The 27,274-nt window shown below is 48.6% G+C and overlaps 1 protein-coding gene across 4 annotated transcripts in view; it reads left to right on the forward strand.

Annotated features, from left to right (window-relative positions):
* Positions 1 to 27,274, forward strand: part of LOC140425013 (E3 ubiquitin-protein ligase HECW1-like) — an 856,744-nt gene that overhangs the window by 371,608 nt on the left and 457,862 nt on the right. For all 4 annotated transcript variants that reach the window (XM_072508780.1, XM_072508779.1, XM_072508783.1 and 1 more), the window contains one exon: positions 12,074 to 12,243. In XM_072508780.1, coding sequence (XP_072364881.1) covers positions 12,074 to 12,243 — 170 coding nt within the window. The remainder of the gene's footprint in view (positions 1 to 12,073; positions 12,244 to 27,274) is intronic.

The following is a 27,274-nucleotide window of genomic DNA, read 5'->3' on the forward strand; positions in this document are numbered from 1 at the left end:
GAAGGACGATTTTCGGAGATGGGACGCGCTCCCGTTGTCATTAGCTGGGAGGGTGCAGACGGTGAAGATGACGGTCCTCCCGCGATTCCTGTTCGTGTTTCAATGTCTCCCCATCTTTATTCCGCGGTCCTTCTTTAAATGGGTCAACAAAGTGATCACTGGCTTTGTTTGGGTGGGCAGGACCCCGCGGGTAAGGAAGGTAATGATTGAGCAGAGCCGGGGGGAGGACGGGCTGGCGCTGCCAAATTTTAGTAACTATTATTGGGCGGCGAATATTGCCATGATCATGAAGTGGGTGGTGGGGGAGGGGTCGGCATGGGAGCGTATGGAGGCGGCTTCACGCAAGGACACCAGTTTGGGGGCGTTGGCAACTGCGCCTCTGCCATTCCCGCCGGCACGGTACTCCACCAGCCCCGTGGTGATGGCGGCCCTGAGAGTCTGGGGGCAATGGAGGAGACATGTGGGAGCAGAGGGAGTATCGGTCTAGTCTCCAATCTGTAATAATCACCAGTTTGCCCCAAGAAGTATGGATGGGGGCTTCCGGATATGGCGGAGAGCAGGGATTGAGAGGATGGGAGATATGTTTATAGAGGGGAGCTTTCCGAGTATGGAGGAGAAGTTTGGGTTGGCGAGGGGAAACAAATTCAGGTATCTGCAGGTGCGAGACTTCCTACGTAAACATGTGTCAACCTACCCGCTCCTATCACTAAGGGGGATTCAGGACAGGGTAGGTTCCAGACGGTGGGTAGGAGAAGGGAGGGTCTCGGACATTTACAAGGAACTTATGGGGTCAGAGGAGACGCAGACCGAGGAGCTGAAGTGCAAGTGGGAGGAGGAGCTGGGAGGAGAGATAGAGGATGGTCTATTGGCTCAGCCTGATACAATTTAAGATCGTTCACCGGGTCACATGACAGTGGCCCGGATGAGCAGATTTTTGGGGTGGAGGACAGGTGCGCAAAATGTGCGAGAGGACCAGCGAACCATGTCCACATGATCTGGGCATGTCCGAAGCATAGGGGATTTTGGCAGGGATTTGCAGATGTCATGTCCACGGTGTTAAAAACAAGGGTGGCACTGAGTCCAGAGGTGGCGATTTTTAGGTTGTAAGAAGACCTGGGAGTCAAGGAGGAAAAAGAGGCAGACGTTCTGGTCTTCACTTCCCTGGTAGCCCGGAGACGGATACTATTAGCTTGGAGGGACTCAAAGCCCCCGAAGTCGGAGACCTGGCTATCGGACATGGCTAGCTTTCTCTGTTTGAATAAAATCAAGTTCACCTTGAGAGGGTCACTGTTAGGGTTCGCCTGGAGATGGCAACCATTCGTCGACTTCTTCGCGGAACATTAATCGTCAGCAGAAGCGGGGGTGGGGGGGGCGGGTAGTTTAGCTTAGAGTAGGGGGGTTAATAAAGGTGGGACCTGCAAGGTAGGGAGACGGCTTTTGCACTGTGTTTATAGTTTCATGTACATTGTTTATTGTGTTGTTGTTATAATACCAAAAAATACCTCAATAAAATGTTTATTAAAAAAAATTAATGGCTTTGGAACTCAGGTGTCATTGTGTCCCATTCCCTCTCTCAGATCTCTACCTGTTCAGTAAAAGACTAGAACAGTGCCTCGTCCCTCAATTCTCATTTATGACTTTGCTGCTTCATATTTGACTCTTCCAATATATTTCTCACCGGGCTATTACTTTCTTCTCACCAGAAATGTGAGGCCATTCAAAAATCTGCTGAACAAGTGCTAACTTGCATTAAGTCCTGTTTGCCCATCACCTCTTTGCTTGCTGACTGAGTTGAAACCCAGTTAAATGACACCCCAATTTTAAAACTCTCATTCTTCTTTTCAACACCCTCCATAGCCTCACCCCTCCCATATCTGTAATCTCCTCCAGCCCTGCCATCTTCTGCGATCTCGGCGCTCCTCTAATTGTAGTCTTTTGAGCATTCCTGGTTCTAATCATTTCACTATTGGCAGCCATGCTTCAGCTGCTGAGGTCCTAAGCTTTGAAATTCCCTCTATACACCTCTCCACCTCTCTGCTTCCTTAAGAAATGCTTAAAACCTACCCTTCGATCCAGCATTTGGTCACCTGTTGTAATATCTCATTATGTGGCTTGGTGTCATGTTTGGTTTTGTACTGCTGCTGGGAAGAGTTTGGCAGCAATTTCCTACATTAAAGGAACGATACAAATTCAAGGTGTTGAATTATTAATATTATCATTGTTATTATTGAAAAGAAGCTGCCATCTGGTTTAGGATGGGGATTCTTGTACTCATCAAACTCAATCTTAGCGCTAAGCATAAGCATTTGGAGAAGCTCGGTCAATGTCTTCAAATTGGTGGACATTGTTTCCCATTAGTGCATGTGCATGCCTGAAATGTATTAGGCTATTTGTCAAGAGACAAGTGTGAGCACCAGTCTGTATGTATTTCTGCTTCAGAAGTCCAAATCTGCATAGGAAGATTAAGCAGTGCAAGATACACACTGAATAGTAAAACATTAAAAGCAGTAAAAGAGGGGTAGAGAAACTTTGGGATTAAAATACACAAAGCTTTAAAGTTAGAGGACAAGTTGATATTACTGGTGGTCTGCCTAAAGGCAGGTTATCAGGTTAAATTATGCATGGGCAGTGCAAAAAGTAGGGATAGTAAACCGAATGGCCTTTAGCATGCTTTAAAGTACTAGCATTCATTTGTTAATATGTTTAGTTGTCAAATATTGCTCATTATATGATATAATGGCTGTGAGGGATTTGCTGGCATAAAGAAAAGTCCATGGGCTGACTTTTCTCCCCACTTGTTGGTGGAAATGCTCCTCCTGGTTCCGTAGATGTATTGTAGACATTGGTGACCAGGCTCCCTGTCCATTGCTCGCAATCACCCCAACCCACCAACCTACCTGCTGGCCCAGAACTGCAGGGGGGCATGTGTTCTGGAATTGCAACTCACTTGCAAGATTTAAATAAATATCAAGCTCATGGGCTTGAAAATCCTCTCTGAGTGAAGGATGGGTAATGATTGCTCACTTCCAGTTAGCTGACTAAAAGTACAAAATTGGGCTTTATACGCATGCTTCACACTAATAATGTAATATCAGTTCTGTAGAGACTAGTATTGAATATAAGAGCAGGGATCATATGCTGGAACTATATAAAACATTAATTAGGCCACAACTTGAGTACTGTGTGCAGTTCTGGTCACCTCATTCCAGAGGGGATATACAGACGAGATTTGTACGGATGTTGCCAGGACTAGAAAATCACAGCTGGGAGGAAAGATTGGATAGGTTAAGGTTATTCTCCTTGGTACAAAGGGGGCTGGAGGGAGATTTAATTGAGATGTACAAAATTCTGAGGAGCCTGGATAGAATGGATGGGGAGAGCCTATTTACTTTAGCAGAGAGGTCAGTGGCTTAGATTTAAAGATCAGAGGAGAGATGAGGAAAAATATTTTCACCCACAGGATTGCAAGTGTCTGGAACTCGCTGCCTGAAAGGGTAGTAGAGGCAGAAACACACAACTCATTTACCTTGGGCAGGATTCTCCGCCAGCGGGATGCTCCGTTTTGCCAGTGCCCGGGGGTTTCCCGATGGCGTGGGGATGCCCCACAATGGGAAACCCCATTGACCGGCTGGCGTAACAGAGCATTCCGCCGGCACAGTGAGGCAGAAATGTGGCACGACGGGGCGGAGAGTCCAGCCCATGGTGTCTGGATATGGACCTCAAGTGTTGCAATGTCCAGGGCTATGGACCAAATGCTGGAAAGTGGGCTCAGGCTAGGTGGCTCCTTTTTCCACTGGCACAGAGACGATGGGCCAAGTGGTCTCTTACTGTGCCATAAACCTTCTATGATTCCATGATTCTACCAGTTGTTAATGTTATGTTAATTTCATTGGTAAGGTTGAAGATCAACAGGTGGCGCATGCAGCAGTTCCATGCAACCATAGATGAAGATAGTTCATGGACTCCCGGGCTATATGAGTTTTTTTACAGCCTAGTGGAGTCCATGCTCTATGCTTATGTAGAATATACAAGGTTGCAGTCCCTTTTTCACTATCTGAAGGGGTTACTCCTCAAGGTTTGGTGCACTTCAGCCCCATGGTCCTGGCTTTTGGTCACCAGGTATGTGGTGGCAGGTGAGGGTTGGGGGGGGGGGGCAGTGAGGATGGAGGAGGATCTCCTTGTAAGTCTGCTACTGGGCCTGATGAAGGTGGCCATTAATTGCTCCGGCGAATGTGGAGGAGGTGCGGAGCTGGGTCAGAGGGGTTGATTCAGAGTGGGTCAGAATGGAGGAGAGTTTGTGCAGGGAGTCGGGGTTGAAAGCACTAGCAACAGCGCAGCTCCCGATGGCCCCGGGGAAATACTCAGGGAGTCCGGTAATAATAGCTTCATTGAAAATTTGGAGGCAGTTTCGCCAACACTTCGGGTTGAGGGCAGGATCGAGGGAAATGCCGATTCGGGGGAACCACAGATTTGAGCCAGTGAGGTGGGATGGAAATTTTCAGAAATGGGAGGAGAAGGGGATTAAGACACTAAAAGATTTGTTTCTTAGGGGTCGGTTTGCAGGATTGAAGGAGCTGGAAGCGAAGTATGGGCTGGAGCAGGGGGAAATGTTTAGATACATGGAGGTTCGAAATTTTGCCAGAAAGGAGATACAGAGCTTCCCGGTGGAGCCGGCCTCCATATTGCTGGAGGAGGTGCTGACGACAGGGGGACTGGAGAAGGGGGTAGTGTCGGCGGTTTACGGAGCTATTTTGGAAGAGGAAAAGGCACCACTAGAAGGGATCAATGCAAAGTGGGAGGAAGAGCTGGGAGAGGTTATAGAGGAGGGGGTCTGGTGTGAGGTGCTCCGGAGAGTGAATGTCTCCACCTCGTGTGCGAGGTTGGGGCTGATACAGCTGAAGGTGGTATACAGAGCACACCTCACGAGGGCGAGGACGAGCCGATTCTTTGAAGGAGTAAGCTGGAGGATTACCGGAAGGAGGTTTTTAGGGTAATTTCTAAAGTGGTGCACGTGGAACTGGACCTGGACCCCTGGGAGGCCATTTCGGGGTGTCGGACCAGCCAGGGTTGGAAACGGGTGCGGAGGCAGATGTTGTAGCCTTCGCCTCGTTGATCGCCTGAAGGTGGATCCTGATAGGTTGGAGAGCAACCTCTCCACCCTGTGCCCTGGGGTGGCGGGGGGACCTGTTGGAATTCTTGACTCTTGAGGAGTTTAAGTTTGAACTGAGGGGAAGGATGGAGGGGTTCTACAATTCATGGGCATTATTCATTATGCACTTTCAAGAACTGGATAACATCGACATTAGTTGGGGCGGGTGGGTGGGAGGGTTGGGGGTAGGGGGCTGTGTGTGTTAATGGCGACAATGGGTGATTCCTGATTCCTTTTTGTCATTTGTTTGTGTGAACATGCGGGTTAATGTTTTTTTGGGGGGAGGATGGGATCGTTGTTATTGATATGGGGATTGACATATTTGTTACTGATTATTGTTTGTTGTTGGTGGGTGTAAACTTGGGAGAAAATGTGAAAAAGGAGAATAAAATCTTTTTAAAAAATAAAATTGCTCCAGGTTTCGGGTGGTTGAGGATGTCATCTGACCTGACTGTCTGTCTTTCTCCCTCAGTGGCTGTGTTCATAGCCGGGTGTCCCTGGAGTGGGAGCAGTGTCCACTGGCATGTTTAAAAAAATATATAGATATTATTAAAGATTTTATCGATAACACACACAATCTAAACTACAACACAACTCTGAAAATGGTTCAAATATGGTACATTTGTCATGCTCATAACACAAAAGATAAGAGAAAAAGAAAAGCAAGTGACAAAAGCTACATCCAACCCACCCCCATAACCCCCTACTCCAAGAACCAAATCCTACCCTTGTGATGTACCATCAATGACCATGAGACGAAATGGTGAACTATTGAGGCTTTATTGTGCTAGATGATAAGCCTCCTGCAGCTGGAACCAGAATGGAGGCAGCGCAGGAGAGTATACACTTTTATACAGAGCCTGCTGGGTGGAGCCAGCAGGCCGGGATATACTGTCATGACTGTAGGACAATGGCAGTACCGTAATACATGTAGTGTATGACCAGTGGTGTTTACCACACCCTGCCACCTCTAACCTCCTCCCCCCCCCAGCAGCTGATGGCAACACTGGCACACACACTTGAGACATTCCATGACCAGTGGACATTGGGGGGGGGGGGGGGGGGGCCTGGAGTACATTGTCAGCCTTGGGAATGATACTTTACTTTGGCTAGCTATTTTTCCTTTGATGTTTTGTTTTAGTTCCAGTGCCCCGTTAGGGGCTGTCAACCCTATTCATTCTTTTTTTTATTGATTTATGGTTTTGTTCAAAAGAGTATATAAAAAGTGGTTTATAGGTTGCCAGAGGTTTCAGCCCCTTTTTGATTATTTAAAGGGTCTGTCCCTCAATTTTTGGTTGCACTTCAACCCAGGGTCCACAAGATGGCCATTTAAGAGCCTTAATAGGCGAAAGGGCCCTGCCTGTCCCACTGTGAAATTGCATTTGGGTCGGGGCCTCAAGGATCCCTGGGGAATCCTGTCCATGCAACTCTATTCAATTTCCACCCCCCCCCCTCCCCTTTGCCTCATAGCCCACCTGGGGGGGGGGGGAACATAAAATTCTGTCCATTGTGTGCAGAGCAAAAATAAATGTATAAACTGTAAAAAAGCATGTTTCAAGCAGACAGGATTCATGGGGTTGGTCTCTCGTGGTCAACTTGGGGATAAAACATCAGCTGATTTTGGTCACCACCTAATATGATCTTAAATCAGATTTAAAAATGTAGTTTTCAGCTGTCCTTTTTCAGGATGCTATCTACTTATATTCTTGTTCTTTAAATCAAAAAATAATGGGCAAGTAATATATTTAGATCCAATATACGTCACCTTAATATGTGTTTGTACAGACAGAAAAAATGGTTTGTCAAGTACTTCTCTGACAAACAGCACTCCTTAAGACTTGTTTCAATATGCTGCAAACCCTAAATTGCAATGAACTGTAAATTGGCCATCAGGCTGATAAATCCCCAGGGCCTGCTAATGTACATCTCAGAGTACTTAAAGAAGTGGCTCCAGAAATAGTGGATGCATTGGTGGTCATCTGCAGGATTCTATAGATTCTGAAAAGTTCCTGCAGATTAAAGGGTAGCTAATGTCACTCCAATATTTAAAAAGGGAGGTAGAGAAAAAACATGGGGCTGGATTCTCCATCGACGGAATCCTCCCCTTCCCTAGCAGTGCACTCACGCCCAGAGATTTCCTGACAGCGTGGGGGTTCCCACAGTGGGAAACCCCATTGGCCGGCTGCCGGAACGGAAGATCCCGCTGCCGGCAGGGGCGCGCCACACCAAAGATCGGGTGCGGTGGGACAGAAAATCACATGGAATTATGGACCAATACGCCTGACGTCAACAGTGGGGAAAATTTTAGAATCCATTATCAAAGATTTTATGATGTGGAGATGCCGGCGTTGGACTGGGGTGAGCACAGTACGAAGTCTTACAACACCAGGTTAAAGTCCAACAGGTTTGTTTCAATGTCACTAGCTTTCGGAGCGCTGCTCCTTCCTCAGGTGAATGAAGAGGTATGTTCCAGAAACACATATATAGACAAATTCAAAGATGCCAAACAATGCTTGGAATGCGAGCATTAGCAGGTGATTAAATCTTTACAGATCCAGAGATGGGGTAACCCCAGGTTAAAGAGGTGTGAATTGTACCAAGCCAGGACAGTTGGTAGGATTTCGCAGGCCAGATGGTGGGGGATGAATGTAATGCGACATGAATCCCAGGTCCCGGTTGAGGCCGCACTCATGTGTGCGGAACTTGGCTATAAGTTTCTGCTCGGCGATTCTGCGTTGTCGCGGGTCCTGAAGGCCGCCTTGGAGAACGCTTACCCGGAGATCAGAGGCTGAATGCCCTTGACTGCTGAAGTGTTCTCCGACTGGAAGGGAACATTCCTGCCTGGTGATTGTTGCGCGATGTCCGTTCATTCGTTGTCGCAGCGTCTGCATGGTCTCGCCAATGTACCACGCTTCGGGACATCCTTTCCTGCAGCGTATGAGGTAGACAACGTTGGCCGAGTCGCACGAGTATGTATCACGTACCTGGTGGGTGGTGTTCTCACGTGTAATAGTGGTATCCATGTCGATGATCTGGCACGTCTTGCAGAGATTGCCATGACAGGGTTGTGTGGTGTCGTGGTCACTGTTCTGAAGACTGGGTAGTTTGCTGCAAACAATGGTTCGTTTGAGGTTGCGCGGTTGTTTGAAGGCAAGTAGTGGGGGTGTGGGGATGACCTTGGCAAGATGTTCATCGTCATCAATGACTTGTTGAAGGCTGTGAAGAAGATGACGTAGTTTCTCCGCTCCGGGGAAGTACTGGACGACGAAGGGTATTCTGTCGGTTGTGTCCCATGTTTGTCTTCTGAGGAGGTCGGTCCGTTTTTTCGCTGTGGCGCATTGGAACTGTCGATCGATGAGTCGAGTGCCATATCCCGTTCGTACGAGGGCATCTTTCAACGTCTGTAGATGTCTGTTACGCTCCTCCTCGTCTGAGCAGATCCTGTGTATACGGAGCGCTTGTCCATAGGGGATGGCTTCTTTAATGTGTTTAGGGTGGAAGCTGGAGAAGTGGAGCATCATGAGGTTATCCGTAGGTTTGCGGTAAAGCGAAGTGCTGAGGTGACTGTCCTTGATGGAGACGAGTGTGTCCAAGAATGCAACTGATTTTGGAGAGTAGTCCATGGTGAGTCTGATGGTTGGATGGAACTGATTAATGTCATCGTGTAGTCGTTTCAGGGATTCTTCGCCGTGGGTCCAAAGGAAAAAAATGTCATCGATGTATCTGGTGTATAACATCGGTTGAAGGTCCTGTGCGGTGAGTAGGTCCTGTTCAAACTTGTGCATGAAGATGTTGGCGTATTGGGGTGCGAATTTGGTCCCCATGGCTGTTCCGTGCGTCTGGATGAAGAACTTGTTGTCGAAGGTGAAGACGTTGTGATCCAGAATGAAGCGGATGAGTTGCAGAATTGCGTCTGGAGATTGGCAGTTGTCGGTGTTGAGTACTGAGGCTGTTGCAGCAATGCCGTCGTCATGGGGGATGCTGGTGTAGAGTGCCGAGACGTCCATTGTGACGAGGAATGTTCCTGGTTCAACTGGTCCATGGGTGCTGAGTTTCTGTAGGAAGTCCGTCGTGTCGCGACAGAAGCTGGGTATACCTTGTACGATGGGTTTCAAGATGCCCTCGATGTAGCCAGAGAGGTTCTCACACAGGGTCCCATTGCCTGAAAAGATAGGGCGGCCTGGTGTGTTGGCCTTATGTATTTTCGGGAGGCAGTAGAGATCTCCAATGCGGGGAGTACGTGGGATGAGAGCACGTAGGGTGCTCTGAAGATCTGGATCCAAGGTCTTGATCAGTCTGTTAAGTTGGCGGATGTGTTCCTTGGTCGGATCTGCGGGTAACTATCTGTAGTGTTCTTGGTTGTTCAGTTGTCGGTATACTTCTTTGCAGTAGTCCGTTCTGTTCAGTATGACAGTGGCCCCTCCTTTGTCTGCTGGTTTGATGACGATGCTGTGGTTGGTCTTGAGAGCGCGGATGGCATTGCGTTGTGCTTGTGTGACGTTCGGGGCTGTCTTGTGAATGCGACTGATGAATCTGGCATTGACGCGACTCCTGACGGCTTGAGCATACATGTCGAGTCTAAGGCAGCGGCCTTCCGGAGGGGTCCAATTCGACTCTTTCCTCTTCGGTTGCCGCACCGCAGATCTCTCGGTCTGCTGTTCCGGTTCATTGGTAGTCTGCTTGGGTTCGCTGTTGGCCTCTTGGGGTCTGTGGAAGAATTCCCGGAGCCTCATTCGCCTGATGAATTCCTCCGTGTCTGCCGCGAGACTGATGGGGTCCATTTTGGTGGTGGTGCAGAAATTGAGCCCTCTGCTGAGGACTTCGATTTCATCTGGTTGAAGGGTGTAGTCTGACAAGTTGACAATAGATTTCCCTGTATTGTTTTCTACTGTGACACCGGGGGTGGCTTGGTTGCTGCCGGTGGTGATGCCAAGTTTCTCAAGCTTTCTGTTCTTGGTATGCATAAAGGTGGCATAGTATTGTTGTCTCATCTGTTTGGCGGTGTTCCGCAGCTGGTCTGCTGCATCCTGAGCGCAAGTTGAGAATATGGCCTCTATCTTGGTTTCCAGGTTGCGTCGTCTGCTGTAGAGCTGGCGGACGAGGTGGTTGAGGAGTGTGAGAGAGGTGCGACGGCAGAGTCTCTCAGCGAAGTCTGTGTTGTAGGTCGACTTGAGTGGGTTTGTGATCTGTAGCCCTTTCGGGATCTTGTCTGCTTTCTTGCATCTTTGTAGAAATTAATGTCAGTGTCTATATGCGCGATCTTCCTGGAGATCCTCTCCACTTTGAGCCGGCAGTTTGCGGTGTCGTTGGTAGCCATGATGTGGAGATGCCGGCGTTGGACTGGGGTGAGCACAGTACGAAGTCTTACAACACCAGGTTAAAGTCCAACAGGTTTGTTTCGATGTCACTAGCTTTCGGAGCGCTGCTCCTTCCTCAGGTGAATGAAGAGGTATATTCCAGAAACACATATATAGACAAATTCAAAGATGCCAAACAATGCTTGGAATGCGAGCATTAGCAGGTGATTAAATCTTTACAGATCCAGAGATGGGGTAACCCCAGGTTAAAGAGGTGTGAATTGTACCAAGCCAGGACAGTTGGTAGGATTTCGCAGGCCAGATGGTGGGAGATGAATGTAATGCGACATGAATCCCAGGTCCCGGTTGAGGCCGCACTCATGTGTGCGGAACTTGGCTATAAGTTTCTGCTCGGCGATTCTGCGTTGTCGCGGGTCCTGAAGGCCGCCTTGGAGAACGCTTACCCGGAGATCAGAGGCTGAATGCCCTTGACTGCTGAAGTGTTCCCCGACTGGAAGGGAACATTCCTGCCTGGTGATTGTTGCACGATGTCCGTTCATTCGTTGTCGCAGCGTCTGCATGGTCTCGCCAATGTACCACGCTTCGGGACATCCTTTCCTGCAGCGTATGAGGGAGACAACGTTGGCCGAGTCGCACGAGTATGTACCGCGTACCTGGTGGGTGGTGTTCTCACGTGTAATAGTGGTATCCATGTCGATGATCTGGCACGTCTTGCAGAGATTGCCATGACAGGGTTGTGTGGTGTCGTGGTCACTGTTCTGAAGACTGGGTAGTTTGCTGCAAACAATGGTTCGTTTGAGGTTGAATTATTTGAATGGTCATAAATTAGGAGAGGGGAATGCGCAACGAGACCTGGATGTCCTCATAAACCAGTCGCTGAAGGTAAGCATACAGGTGCAGTAGGCTGTAAAGAAGGCAAATGGTATGTTGGCTTTCATAGCGAGAGGATTCGAGTACAGGAGCAGGAATGTGTTGCAATTATACAGGGCCTTGGTGAGGCCACACCTGGAATATTGCGTGCAGTTTTGGTCTCGTTGTCTGAGGAAGGATGTTCTTGCTCCAAAGGGAGTGCAGACAAATGTTTACCAGACTGATTCCTGGGATAGCAGGAATGACGTAAGAGGAGAGATTGAATCAGTTTGGATTGTATTCACTGGAGTTCAGGAGAATGAGGGGGGATATCATAGAAACCTATAAAATTGTAACAGGGCTAGACAGGGTAGATGCAGGAAGGATATTCCCAAGGACAAGGGGTAGATCATTTAGGATAGAGATGAGTCACTTAGGCTGTGGAGGGAAAATGGGATTAGGCTATTGAGTTGGATGACCTGCAATGATCATAATGAGATGCAGAGCATGCTCAAAGGGACGAATGGCCTCCTCCTGCTCCTATTTCCTATGTTTCTAAATGTTACTCATGTTTCCAGTTCTCCAATGTTGCTAATTTGAGAATGATGTTTGTTCTGAACATTCTGATTGTATCTTTGACCTCACAAATTTTGAAATTCACCACCGCTGACTGCTCTGTGAAAATAAACTGAAGTAAAATTCTTGGACAGAAGCATGCGTTTATATATTTATTAATCTTTTTGTTTGCCTTTATTAGGTTTTCAAGCTGTTGGTCTGAAGAAAGGGATGTTCTTTAATCCTGATCCTTACCTGAAGATTTCCATCCAGCCAGGCAAACACAGCATCTTCCCTGTTTTACCACACCATGGGCAAGAGAAACGCACTGGGATTACTTTTAACACCATCAACCCTGTCTGGCAGCGAGAGGTAGGTGAAGGGAGATGCACATCAGAAGGTATAGGGGCTGCAGATAGGGCGGACACTCTGCATAAACAAAATAAACCATTCCATAAACAGAACCAAGATATTGGAACATTCGGTGATTCATTACAGTTTCAAGAAATGTCATGAGGCCACTTTGGAATTGTTTGTAGAGGAGAAGAGACTGCTGAACAATATTATGAGTAATCCATCAGACACTCATAGCTCTTAGCAGTAAAAACATCAGCACTACCTTGTACTGTCATCTGATGATGACTAGATAACTCTTGCTTTCTTTCTTATTGATAATACTGTTACTGACAGCATGAATGTTAGAGAATGAATGTTTTAGAAATAAGTAATTCACTTGGAATATAGTGTTCAATTCTGGTCACCACACTGCCAGAAGGATGTGGAGGCTTTGGAGAGGGTGCAGAAGAGGTTTACCAGGATATTGCCTGCTATGGAGGGCATTAGCTATGAGGAGAGGTTGAATAAACTCGGTTTGTTCTCACTGGAACAACGGAGGTTGAGGGGCGACCTGATAGAAGGCTACAAAATTATGAGGCACATGGACAGAAAAGGTAGTCAGAAGCTTTTTCCCAGAGTGGAAGAGTCAATAACTAGGGGACCTAGGTTTATGTGCGAGGGGCAAAGTTTAGAGGAGCTGTGCGAGGGATGTATTTGACATAGAAGGTAGTGGTTGCCTGGAACTCGCTGCCGAAGGAGGTGGTGGAAGCAGGTACAATAGTGATGCTAATAGTCTTGACAAATACATGAATAGGATGGGAGTCGAGGGATGCAGACCCCAGAAGTGTAGAAGGTTGTATGTTAGACGGGAAGCATGGTCAGCGCAGACTTGGAGGGCTGAAGGGCCTCTTCATGTGCTGTACATTTCTTTGTTCTAATTGACCAAACCAGTCAGAAACAGAGAAAAACTGCAGAAGCATGTGAATATCAGTGGAGCTTCAAGATTAGATTACAGCCTCAAATAATGATGTTTTCCCAGTACTTTCTCTGAGTGATTGTGATTGGTTTAAGTTCTTTCCTCAATTTTATCTCTTGATTTTCTATTATTCTTGAATGCTTTTTGTACTTTCTACCGTGAAGACAAATACTAAAGATAGGGGGAATCAATGACGTAGTGGTATTGTCACTGGACTAATAATGCAGAGACCCAGGGTACATAGAACTAGAACATAGAACAGTACAGCACCATGTTGTGCCAACCATTTATCCTAATCTAAGATCAACCAAACCTATACCCCTTCAGTTTACTGCTGCCCATGTGCCTGTCCAAGAGTCGCTTAAATGTCCCGAATGACTCTGACTCCACCACCTGTATTGGAAGTGCATTCCACACACCCACCATTCTCTGTGTAAAGAACCTACCGCTGACATCTCCCCTATACCTTCCTCCAACTACCTTAAAATTATGTCCCCTCGTGACAGTCATTTGCACCCTGGGGAAATTTCTCTGGCTATCCACTCTATCTCATCACCTTGTACACCTCTATCAAGTGACCTCTCTTCCTTCTTTGCTCCAATGAGAAAAGCCCTAGATCCCTCAATCTTTCTTCATTACTCATGCCCTCCAGTCCAGGCAGCATCCTGGTAAATCTCCTCTTCACCCTCTCCAAAGCTTCCACATCCTTCCTATAATGAAGCGACCAGAACTAGACACAATATTCTAAGTGTGGTCTAACCAGGGTTTAACAAAGCTGCAGCAAAACCTTGTGGCTCTTAAACTCAATCCCCCTGTTAATGAAAGCCAACACACCATACGCCTTCTTAACAACCCTATCAACCTGGGTGGCAACTTTGAGGGATCTATGTTCGTGGACCCCGAGATCCCTCTGTTCCTCCACACTTGAAATGGCTGTTTTATTGCTTTCCAACATGGCCATCTCATTTCACAAGCACTTTGTCTCCTGGCTTTAGAGCTGTAGCACTAAATTTCATTTTTCACTTTTCATTTGCTTTTATTCGATCCTCCTGTTCTTGATCACATTCACGTACATGTTGATCATTAGTTCAATGGGATCACTCAAGGCGACCTGTGCATATTGGATTTGCAATGATAACTGGAGCTGGAGGTTTACCAGTCGTCGAGTGAAGAGTCGTGACATTATACCAATGTACAGCATGTAAAGAGTTAATGTTATGTTAAACCTAGCCACTAGAGGGAGCTATGGGACTGTGCTATATATTACACAGGCTCATGGGACTTCTGGGCAGATTAGGTTGGAGCTCGAGGAGAGTCGATTCATAGTGTATTGCAGAGTTAGTTAAAATATAATTGTTATAGATCTCGATAGTGTCAGTGAGTGTAGTTTCATTCTTATATGTATATTTGCTATTTGGAGTAAGCGTCAAACTCATATTTAGTAGTGTTAAAATAAAGTTAGTTAGTTCTTTAAAAAGAGCTTTGTGTTTCTTTGTGATCTCGACGTCTACCATCCTGGAAACCCCACACAAAGATCACCAGAAATCACTCAATAATTGTGAAGAAAGCAAGGCAACTTTCTTTTCAGCACCTTGCTCCACCTGTGGTTGTATGTCTCACTTTTTTCAAGGTACACACAAATGTCTCAACCTCTCCATGAGCTCTTGGTCAGTGGGTTGTGATTTTTCAATGAGTAAAGCTCAGGTAGTTCACAAATTTACTAAACTCATTATGATTGAATGCGGGTGCATGGTCACTTCTCACCATTTGAGGGACTCCAACCAAAGCAAAAATCTGCTTAAGCTTTGGGATGATTGCTTTCTGATGCTATCTACTGCTAAAGTAGATGTAACTATCTCCATGACTGGGAATTTGCAGTAATTGTTAGTGACGACAAGCAGGTATGTGCCAGTGTGCAAATCGGCAAAATCATCACTATCTTTTATCCATGGTTTTGCAAGTAGTTTAGACATCTTGAGAGGATCATGAAGATTTGACATTGTGGCGTTTCACGTGACAAACACCAAATCATTTTGTGCTCGACTATGTAATCAGGTCCTGGGAATCAGACTTTTTCCCAAGGAATTCTTTGGTTTTGACACTTCCTCTGTGATTTTCTTGTGCTACAACTACAATACATTCCTTCAGTGCATGCAAAAATGTAATGCTGTTGTTGTGTAATGCAAAACCAGATGCGATTGTCATGGTGAGCGACTGTTGAATATTGTGAAAACCTTGTGCGTGAACGATTTCATCTGCTTGGGTAGATGGTATGCTATCTGGATTGTTTTTTTTTCTATAAATTTAGAGTACCCTGTCATAATATACACCAGTGTATCATGGTGCAGACACACACACACTGATGGACACACAGCAAGACCAATCAACACACACAACACCGCAGCCAATCACCAGCTAGAGCGCACTCATTATAAAGATAGGGGGCATCAGAGTTCCCGCTCATTCGGGATGCAGCCTCTTAGAAGGACAGAGCTTACAGCTTACAGCACAGATCTTCACCATGTGCTGAGTGCATAGACTGGTCCGGACAGGCATAAGTCTTTAGTTTAATCTAACATCGTGTTAACCCACAGTGAAAGTATGTTCAACAGTTTCTAACTTAATAAAATAGTGTTGCACTATTTTAAGTGTTGGTGGCCTGTATGTGTTCCACGGATCCAGAACACCCAACACATCATGATACCAGGAGTTGAGGGATATTAGAACTTCTTAGACCTACCTGCAAGTGATCTGCCTTCCACCAGCATTCAGCCATCCTGCAAAATGGACAGCGTCCGCCCGCCGCTGCCGCAACGCATCACCGGTAACCTATGGGCCAACTGGAAGATGTTCAAACAACGCTTCCAGCTCTACCTTGAAGCCCCAGAGTGGGAAGCTGCCTCAGACACCAGGGGCGGAATTCTCGGCAATCGGCGCGATGTCCGCCGACTGGCGCCAAAAACGGCGCGAATCAGTCCGGCATCGCGCCGCCCCAAAGTTGCGGAATCCTCCGCATCTTGAGGGGCCGAGCCCTCACCTTGAGGGGCTAGGCCCACGCCGGACTGATTTCCGCCCCGCCAGCTGGCGGGAAAGGCCTTTGGAGCCCCGCCAGCTGGCGCGAAACTGACTTTGCCGTGCGGCGCATGCGCGGGAGCGTCAGCGGCCGCTCACTGCATCCCCGCGCATGCGCAGTGGAGGGGGTCCCTTCCGCCTCCGCCATCTTGGAGACCATGGCAAAGGCGGAAGGAAAAGAGTGCCCCCACGGCACAGGCACGCCCGCGGATCAGTGGGCCCCGATTGCAGGCCAGGCCACCGTGGGTGCACCCCCCTGGGCCAGATCGCCCCCCCCCCCCCCAGGACCCCGGAGCCCGCCCACGCCGCCTTGTCCCGCTGGTAAGAGAGGTGGTTTGATTCTCGCCGGCAGGACAGGCATTCCAGCAGCGGGACTTAGGCCCATCGCGGGCCGGAGAATCGCCGGGGGGGGCCCCGCCAACCGGTGCAGCGCGATTCCCACCCCCGCCGAATATCCGGTGCCGGAGAATTCGGCAACCGGCGGGGGCGGTTTTCACGCCAGCCCCCAGCGATTCTCCGACCCGGCGGGGGGGTCGTAGAATCCCGCCCCAGGAAGATCGCCATCTTCCTATTTCCTATCCACGGCCGTGGAACATGCCATCCACATTTTCAATTCTCTCACCTTTGCTGATGATGAAGATAAATCAAAATTCAAGACGGTCCTCCTCAAGTTTGACACTCACTGCAACTTATAGGTAGATGAAAGTTTCGAGCGCTATGTATTCCAACAGCGTTTGCAGGGTAAGGATGAACCTTTCCAGTCCTTTCTCACCCACCTCCGCATCCTTGCGCAGTCCTGTAATTACGGGCCCACCTCCGACTCCATGATACCAGACCAGATCGTTTTCGGTGTTCAGTCGGACCCCCTACGCCAGCAGCTCCTCAAGGTAACGCAGCTCACCCTAGCGACTGCCATCGAGACCTGCGTGCTACACGAACACGCCACTAGTCGGTATTCCCACATCCAAGCGGCTGAAACGGTGCAGCAAGGTCCCCACGAGGCAGAACGGGTCCAAGCAATTGAGCAACTCCAGGTCCTCAGCCTGGATGAGGGCGGCCATTTTGCGCGCTTTTCGAGGACTCCCGCGCTTGTGCACACCGAACGAGGGGACGGCGACGTAGACGAACGTACTGTGCAGGCACGCACCACGTATGACCGCACCACGCATGCGCGGTGGCGCAGCGAACGTACTGACGCTATAACGTGCGGTAACTGTGGCTCCGCCTACTTAAAGCGGCAATGCCCTGCCAAATCCCGACGATGCCTGAGATGTGGCAAATTTGGCCACTATGCTGCTTTATGCAGATCAGCTCGGTCTGCCAATTCGTATCGCTCTGGCCAGACTCGCAGGAATGTCCGGGCCATTCAACCCACGGTCACCGAGTCCGATGCGGACCTACTACCCGATATTGACACCGAGGACCCGAAGGCGCCTTTTCGAGTCGGTATCGTTACAAAAAACAGGGTGTCCCCGAAGCAAAGAATCCAGCCTTTATCAGTATACAGCATCGATCCGGACGGTGAGTGGTGTGCCACCCTTACGGTCGACCGGTCCCAAATACGATTCCACCTGGACATTGGTGCCTCCGCCAATCTCATTGCGCGGTCTGACCTCCAAAGCCTTCGTGTTAAACCAGCCATCTATTAGATTATAATGGCAATGCCATTGCTGCCACGGCTCATGCCAACTTGAAGTGACGCACAGGTCACGCAAAGCCATCCTTCCCTTTGAAATCGTGGGCTCCTCGAAAGCCTCCCTGCTTGGCGCGCAGGCATGCAAGCTGTTGAACCTAGTTCAGAGAGTCCACTCTCTCTCTCCTACTGACAAGTCTGCCTTTCAGGACACCGACTTCAGGCCGCAGCTCGACGCCATTATCAACCAGCACCACGACGTCTTCGAGGGCATGGGCCCACTCCCGTACACCTTCTCCCTTCTCCGTTTTGCCGTTGGATTTGGGGTACAGGGGACTGGACGTCACCTACAAGATTTTATTAAAACGGACTGCCATGCCTGTGGTGCACGCACCTCGCAGGGTCCTAGCACCCCTTAAAGACCGCCTCAAGCAGCAGCTGCAGGACCTCCAGAACCAAGGAGTGATTTCCAAAGTCACGGAACCAACCGACTGGGTCAGTTCCATGGTATGTGTAAAAAAGCCTTCCGGCGAATTGAGAATTTGCATTGATCCCAAGGATCTAAATCGCAATATCATGAGGGAGCATTATCCAATTCCCAAGCGCCAAGAGTTCACATGTGAGATGGCTCACGCCAAGCTCTTCACCAAACTCGACGCCTCAAAAGGATTCTGGCAAATCCAGCTCGACAAATCCGAGATGATCTGGTGGTAGTAGACGGGGTTCTTCTAAAACTGGACCGCATTTTCATCCCGCATAGCATGCGCCAGCTTGTCATGGAACAACTACACGAGGGCCACCTTGGCGTGGAAAAGTGCCGCCGATGGGCACAAGAGGCAGTGTACTGGCCCGGCATTAATGAGGACACAGCCAACACAGTGCTCAACTGCCCCACTTGTCAGCGCTTCCAGCCGGCCCAACCACGTGAGACCCTGCAGCTCCATGAGTTGGTCACGTCACCATGGACCAAGGTGGGCATCGACCTGTTCCACGCGCTGGGTAGAGACTATGTCCTGATCGTGAACTACTTTTCGAATTACCCGGAGGTGATACGGTTGCACGACCTCACCTTGTCTGCAGTCATTCATGCATGTAAAGAAACCTTTGCTTGACATGGCATCCTGCTCACGGTTATGTCGGATAATGGCCCTGCTTCACCAGCCAGGAATGGTCCAACTTTACCATGTGGTACAATTTTGCCCATGTGACGTCCAGTCCCCTGTACCCCAAATCCAACGGCAAAACGGAGAAGGGAGTATATATAGACAAACTGCTCCTCTGCAAGGCTGCCGATGCTGGGTCCGATTTCTACCTTGCCTTGCTGGCCTATCGCTCCGCCCACTGTCCACTGGCCTGTCGCCAGCCCAGTTACTCATGGGTCGTACCCTGAGGATGACGGTACCATCCATCCATGTCCTAGACCTCAACCACGTTCTGGTCCTACGCCGGATGCAGCTGTCTCGTGCACAGCACACGGCGGCTCATGACTCCCGTGCAGCTGATCTCCCTGCTCTGGCTCCAGATGACAACGTCCGCGTCCATCTTCCGGATGGTGGCTGGTCTGCAACCGCTGTTGTCCTTCGGCAGGTGGCCCCCCGCTCTTTCCTGGTTCGTCTATCGGATGGCTCTATTCTGCGCCGCAATCGACGTGCCCTTCGTCTCGTTCCACGTTCGCCACGTGATCCTCCAGTGTCGCCTCGCCCTCCTGCTGACCCTGCCACGGACTATGCAGAGCTCCCTGTCACTCTGCATCCCCCTGACTTTGACACAGTCCAGCCCGCTCCTGAACCGGCGGCTCTCGACCCACCCTTGAGGCGGTCAACCAGAATTCGTCGCCCACCTCAGAGACTAAATTTATGAACTTTGCGGACTTATGGACTCTCTGAATTGTTTTGTTGCTTTGTTTGATCATTTCCCTGGTTTGTATATAGTGTTGATCTCGTTACTCTTGTTGCATACTGCTTCTCTGCACCAGGCACCTTCCCATGTAAATAGCTTAGTTCTCATGTACGTAGTCCTGTAAATATGTCTTCGCACCCCACACGTAGTTAGGAACATTCTCACCATACATTATTTATTGCCACACACATACATTCTTTTATAAAAGGGGGGATATCATAATATACACCAGTATATCATGGTGCAGACACACACACACTGATGGACACACAGCAACACCAATCAACACACACAACACCGCAGCCAATCACCAGTTAGAGCACACTCACTATAAAGACAGGGGGCATCAGAGTTCCCGCTCATTCGGGATGCAGCCTCCTAGAAGGACAGAGCTCACAGCTTACAGCACAGATCTTCACCATGTGCTGAGTGCATAGACTGGTTAGGACAAGGCATAGGGCTTTAATTCAATCTAATATCGTGTTAACCCACAGTGAGAGTATGTTCAACAGTTTCTAACATAATAAAATAGTGTTGTACTATTTTAAGTGTTGGTGGCCTGTATGTGTTCCACGGATCCAGAGCACCCAACACATCATACTCAATTATTTTTTTCCAATTAAGGGGCAATTTAGCGTGGCCAATCCACCTAACCTGCACATCTTTGGGTTGTGGGGGTGAAACCCGCGCAGACACGGGGAGAATGTGCACACAGACAGTGACTCAGGGCCGGGATTCGAACCCGGGTCCTCAGCGCCATGAGGTAGCAATGCTATCTGGATTGTTAAACAAGTAGTCTATGATTGGTTATTACTTCAAGCCCTTTTTCGTACAAATAGAGATGTAAGTGTAAGGTACCTCGTGCGATTGTGAGTGCTCCTCTCCCTGCTTGTAAATAACATTGTTCTACACATCTTAGTAATCTGCTTAACATTACAACAATTAATGCATTATCTGTCTTATCTTTCTGCATGAGAAATTCTCCTAAGCCAATCAAACTTACATCCACAACTAGCCTGTATTCCTGTATTGCCTGTATTCTCAGCGTCAAAATAGGCATTTGTACAACTCGCTGAGAACCATTGTTTGATCTGGTGCATAGGCTTCTATGATGTAGTCCAATTCGACTTAGTTATTCCTTTTCTTAGTTATCTTAGGGAGCAGGTAACAGTGTATATAATCAGGAACGATGGAACCACAGTCCAAGCAGACTTCTTGCACATTTGTTGGATCTAACCAGTGACAGATGCAGTATAATTAGGATAAGTGTGAGGTTATTCACTTTGGAAGCAAAAACAGGAAGGCAGATTACTACCTGAATGGTTGTAAATTGGGAGAGGGGAGTGTGCAGTGGGACCTGGATGTCCTTGTGTACCAGTCGCTGAAGGTAAGCATGCAGGTGCAGCAGGCGGTAAAGAAGGCTAATGGTATGTTGGCCTTCATTGCGAGAGATTTCGAGTTTCGAAGCAGGGATGCGTTGCTGCAGTTATACAGGGCCTTGGTGAGGCCACACCTGGAGTATTGTGTGCAGTTTTGGTCTCCTTCTCTGAGGAAGGATGCTCTTGCTCTCAAGGGAGTGCAGCAAAGGTTTACCAGACTGATTCCAGGGATGGAGGGACTGTCATATGAGGATAGATTGACTAGGTTAGAATTGTTCTCGCTGGAGTTCAGAAGAATGAGGAGGGATCTCATAGAGACTTATAAAATTTTAACGGGACTAGACAGGGTAGATGCAGGGAAGATGTTACCAATGATGGGTGTGTCCAGAACCAGGGGTCACTGTCTGAGGATTCAGGGTGAACCATTTCGGACAGATAGAAGGGGACACTTCCTCACCCAAAGAGTAGTGACCCTGTGGAATTCATTACCACAGGAAGTAGTTGATGCTAAAACATTGAATATATTCAAGAGGCAGCTAGATATAGCACTTGGGGAGAATGGGATCAAAGGCTATGGGGAGAAAGCAGGATTAGTCTATTGAGTTGGATGATCAGCCATGATCGTGATAAATGGCGGAGCAGGCTCGAAGGGCCAAAAGGCCTCCTCCTGCTCCTATTTTCTATGTATCCACAGTGTTTGCGACAGCTTCAAATTTCCATGATTCAGGTGAAACTTCTTCATTGTGGATACATGGTCAAAGTAGTTGCTTCTCCTTTCATTGAACAAGTACTTGCCTTTGTTCAAAGTAAGGTTACATCCAGTTAGACATGTATGTGTGTCTCAAGTTCACCTTCAGTTCGACGATGGATGAGAATGTCATCACCTATGTTCACCAAGGTTTCAAGTCTTTGAAGTGCAGGCTGAATTATATGCTGAATACCTCAGCAGTTGCATTAACTCCATAGTTGAGCCTCTTGAATTGAAAAAGTTGGATGTGAGTGAAGAATGCTGTAAAAATGTATCATCAAATGGTGCATTCTTCGTGGCAAGGCCTCTGCCAATCAGAGTCCACTTGCCAGCCAATCAGCACTCTCTTCTCATACAATATAAATTTGTTGCTTTCCTTGTGTCATAGAATCATAGAGTTTACAGTGCAGAAGGAGGCCATTCGGCCCATCAAGTCTGCACCGGCCTTTGGAAAGAGCACCCTATTTAAGCCCACACTTCCAACCTATTCCCGTAACCCAGTAACCCCGTCTAACCTTTTTGGACACTCAGGCAATTTAGTATGGCCAATCCACCTAACCTGCACATCTTTGGACAATGGGAGGAAACTGGAGCACCCGAAGGAAACCCACGCAGATACGGGGATAACATGCAGACTCCTCACAGACAGTGACCCAAGCCAGCAATTGAACCTTGGACCCTGGAGCTGTGAAGCAACTGTGCTAACCACTGTGCTACCATGCTGCCCTGATAAGCCCCACGAAGGCCACAAGAAAGCCTTCATTGATCTCCTCGTGGGGGTAGGGCCTCTTAAGGATAAACAAGGTCATTTATGTGCAGATCCACAAGGATGGGAGAGGTCCTAAATTAATATTGCCCATCAGTATTTACTGTTGAGAAAGGCACGAATGTTAGGGAAGTTGGGGAAATAAAAAGTGATGCCTTGAGGAATGTACATATTACAGAGAAGGAGGTGCTGGAGGTATTAAAGCGCATCAAGATAGATAAATCCCCGGGACCTGATGAAATGTATCCCAGGCCGTTATGGGAGGCTAGGGAGGAAATTGCCAGCCACCTAGCTGAGATATTTGAATCATCGACAGCGACAGAAGTGCCTGAAGATTGGAGGGTGGCAAATGCTGTGCCCTTGTTTAAGAAGGGCTGTAGGGATGTGCCCGGGAACTACAGACCGATAGTGGGTAAATTGTTAGAAGGTATTCTGAGGGCCAGGACATACAGGCATTTAGACAGGCAAGGGCTAATTGGGGAAAGTCAGCATGGCTTTGTAAGGGGAAAGTCATGTCTCACAAATTTGCTTGAATTTTTTGAAGGGGTAACCAAGAAGATAGATGAGGGCAGTGCAGTCGACGTTGTCTACATGGACTTTAGCAAGGCCTTTGACAAGGTACCGCATGGTAGCAAAAGGTTAAATCGCACAAAATCCAGGGTGAGGTAGCCAATTGGATACAAAATTGGCTTGGCGACCGAAGCCAAAGGGTGGTTGTGGAGGGTGTTTTTTCAAACTGGAGGCCTGTGACCAGCGGTGTGCCTCGTGGATCGGTGCTGGGTCCACTGTTATTTGAAATATATATTAATGATTTGATTGAAAATGTATGAGACATGGTTAGCAAGTTTGCAGATGACACCAAGATTGGTGGCAGAGTACATAGTGAAGAAGGTTATATAAGATTGCAACTGGATCTTGACCAATTGGGCCAGTGGGCCAATGAATGGCAGATGGAGTTTAATTTGGGTAAATGTGAGGTGATGCATTTTGGTAGATCAAATCATGGCAGGACCTACTCAGTTAAGGTTAGGGAGTTGGGAAGAGTTACAGAACAAAGAGATCTAGGGGTACAGGTTCATAGCTCCTTGAAGGTGGAGTCGCAGGTGGACAGGATGGTGAAGAAGGCATTCAGCATGTTCGGTTTTATTGGTCAGAATATTGAATACAGGAGTTGGGATGTCTTGTTGAAGCTGTACAAGACATTGGTAAGACCACACATGGAATACTGTGTTCAGTTCTGATCACCCTATTATAGGAAGGATATTGTTAAACTAGAAAGAGTGCAGAAGAGACTTACGAGGATGCTATCAGGACTTGATGGTCTGAGTTATAAGGAGAGGCTGAATAAGCTGAGACTTTTTTTCCTGGAGCGGAGGATGCTTAGGAGTGATCTTATAGAGGTCCATAAAATAATGAGGGGCATAGATAAGGTAGATAATCAACATGTTTTCCCAAAGGTAGAGGAGTCTTGAACTAGAGGGCATAGGTTTAAGGTGAGAGGGGAGAGATACAAAAGAGACCAGAGGGGAAATTTCTTCACACAGAGGGTGGTGAGCAGCTGGAATGAACTCCCAGAGGCAGTGGTAGAGGCAGGTGCAATTTTGTCCTTTAAAAAACAGGTAGACTGTTACATGGGCAGGGTGGATATAGAGAGATATGGGCCAAATGCGGGCAAGTGGGACTATAGAAACTGGGCGGCATGGACAATGTCGCCATCTAAGATGGCCACCTGCAAAGGACCATGGGAATTATGGCCAACCCAGGACCCAGATACAGAGCCTATGTGTATCTGAAACACCGGTAACCAGACCTGATCGAAACCCCCGCTCGTTTGCATGTTAATGGCCCATTTTCCCAGGACAATAGTACTCCAATCAAGCAACCGGTACAGCCATAGACTGATCGGCGCCACTCCCCTTATTCAGAAAGCACAACTGCCAAGGTCAATGACCGCTAAGGACCCGCCCAGCCAACAAGGCACCCGCCCCTTTATTGGCCAAAATCGAAGACAGTGATCAGAGCCCCGTCGAACTATTGGGTCCAAGGTTAAGGACCGCCCCAAAGAGCGTGAAATCCCAGAGGGATAAAAGAGGACGCAGCCATGTGTTCTGTCTCTTTTGTATCCGGCCTATGCCAATCTAATTGCAGCAGGAACAACCAGCTAAGTTCAAGACCAACGATTGTTACCTGACGGCTGAACCCAGAAGAGACAGAGCCACTTTCTTCAAACCAGCCAAGTGAAATCCAGATAAAGGCCTTATCCATTTACATAGTGCCGATAACCCTGAAGTTAAGTATAGGTTATTGTAGCTGATAGGTGTAGTTTAACTCGTAGTAGCTATTGTGTTTGCATGTTGGGATAACTCTTGTGTATGTAAATAAACCATCTTTTGAACTAACTAACTGGTTGTGTGGTCATTTGATCGATATAAGGGAAGGCTTGTGGTTCACCAACATTATTACTAGAGCAACAACAAGCTGGACCAAAGGGCCTGTTTCCATGCTATAAATACCAGCAATCATCTGCATGAGATCGAAAAGGAGCAACAACAACCACAACCAGGGAGAGAGCTATTCACAAGGCAGCAGAATGTAATGAAAGAAACTGCAGGAACTGTGGAGCTCCAAAAGCAGTCAAATTCCGATCATAATGGTGACACAGGAAGTAATGGCACTAGGTTCTGGTCAGGAGGCACAGATGAAGGACTTATGCTGTTTCAACATTTCACAGAGAGCAGTGACCGTGGTCGAAAACGGAATCTGGAGGCTGAAGAGCTGGTACAAATGAAGCCAGAATAGCCAGCAAACCTTTCAACATGCAACAACTGGTGTTTGATACTGTCCAAATGCACCAGCTGTTACCAAATATTTTGGCAAACTCAACAGACGGCAAAAACAGCAGGATACAAAACCTTTTTTTAAATTTAGAGTACCCAATTCAATTTTTCCAATTAAGGGGTAATTTAGCGTGGCCAATCCACCTAGCCTGCACATCTTTGGCTTGTGGGGCGAAACTCACGGAAACATGGGGAGAATGTGCAAACTCCACACGGAGAGTAACCCAGAGCCGGGATCGAACCTGGACCTCGGCGCCGTGAGGCAGCAGGCTAACCACAGCGCCGCCGTGCTGCCCTAGCAGGATACAAAACCATTGATAAATGTGCCGAACTGATGATGAATGCTGCAACAGTGAGAAACAATCTGCCGTACCATCAAGTAGAAAACTACTGGTAAAACCAGACAAATGCATGTAACTGAATTATTGCCAAAGGTTTGTTGTGTAAAAGTATGGAAACTATCACTGAGACGAACTTTATGTGATAATACCAGCATCACTTTGACAGAACTGATGTAAAAGTGTCTGAAAGAAAATGTGATTACTGATGCCCTATCATAACTGTGATATGGAAAAAGACTACAATGGACTTTATTCATGTGATGTTTCCTTGTTTAAAAATGTAAAAGAAATCGTGGGCGGGATTCGCCGGGGATGTGGGAAATTCCCGCCACTCGCTCCGACACCGGGACACGATTCTCCGGCGACCGGAGAATCGGCGGCAAACGCGCCCGTGCGGCCGGGGGACGCTAATAGAGGCATCCGCGGCGATTCTCCACGGGCGACCGACCGAACTCCCGCCGAGTTCCGCCAAGTCCCGTTACCGTGGTTCCAACCGGGTACCACCCCGGCTGGAGCTCGGACCCGCGGCCACGGTGGGCATCCTGGTCTTGTGGTGGGGCGGGGGGGCTCGGACCCGCGGGCACGGTGGACATCCTGGTCTGATGTGGGGGAGGCGGGGGGAATCTGATTCCGGGTGGGCTTCCACGGGGTCCGGGCCCGCGATCTGGGGCTTGTGATCGGTGAATGCCCGCGATCTGGAGGGGTCTACCTCCTTCCACGCGGGCCTGCTGTAGGTCTCCGACATGTTGCTCCGCGCCGGCGCGGAGACGGCAATTACACACATGCGCCGGCGTGTAGATGGCAACCAAGTGCATGTGCTGGCACGGAGATGGCGACCACGCGCATGCGCCAGTGTGGAGACGGCAACCAAGTGCATGCGCTGGCACGGAGATGGCGACCACGCACATGCGCCGGTGTGTAGATGGCAACCAAGTGCATTGTGCCGGCGTAGAGATGGCAACCATGCGCATGCGCCGGCGTGGAGATGGCAACCATGCGCATGTGCCGGCGCGGAGACGGCAACCATGCGCATGCGCCGGCGTGGAGATGGCAACCAAGTGCATGTGCCGGCGTGGAGACGGCAACCAAGTGCATGTGCCGGCGTAGAGATGGCAACCAGGCGCATGCGCCGGCGTGGAGATGGCAACCAAGTGCATGTGCCGGCGTAGAGATGGCAACCACGCGCATGCGCCGGCGTGGAGATGGCAACCAAATGCATGTGCCGGCGTAGAGATGGCAACCACGCGCATGTGCCGGTGCGGAGACGGCAGCCATGCGCATGCGCCGGCACAGAGATGGCAACCATGCGCATGCGCCGGCGTGGAGACGGCAACCATGCGCGCCGGCACGGAGGTGGCAACCAAGTATATGTGCCGCCGCAGAGACAGCGACCACGCGGATGCGACGGCGCAGAGA

Source organism: Scyliorhinus torazame, chromosome 6, assembly GCF_047496885.1.
Source record: "Scyliorhinus torazame isolate Kashiwa2021f chromosome 6, sScyTor2.1, whole genome shotgun sequence".
Classification (NCBI taxonomy): Eukaryota; Metazoa; Chordata; class Chondrichthyes; order Carcharhiniformes; family Scyliorhinidae; genus Scyliorhinus; species Scyliorhinus torazame.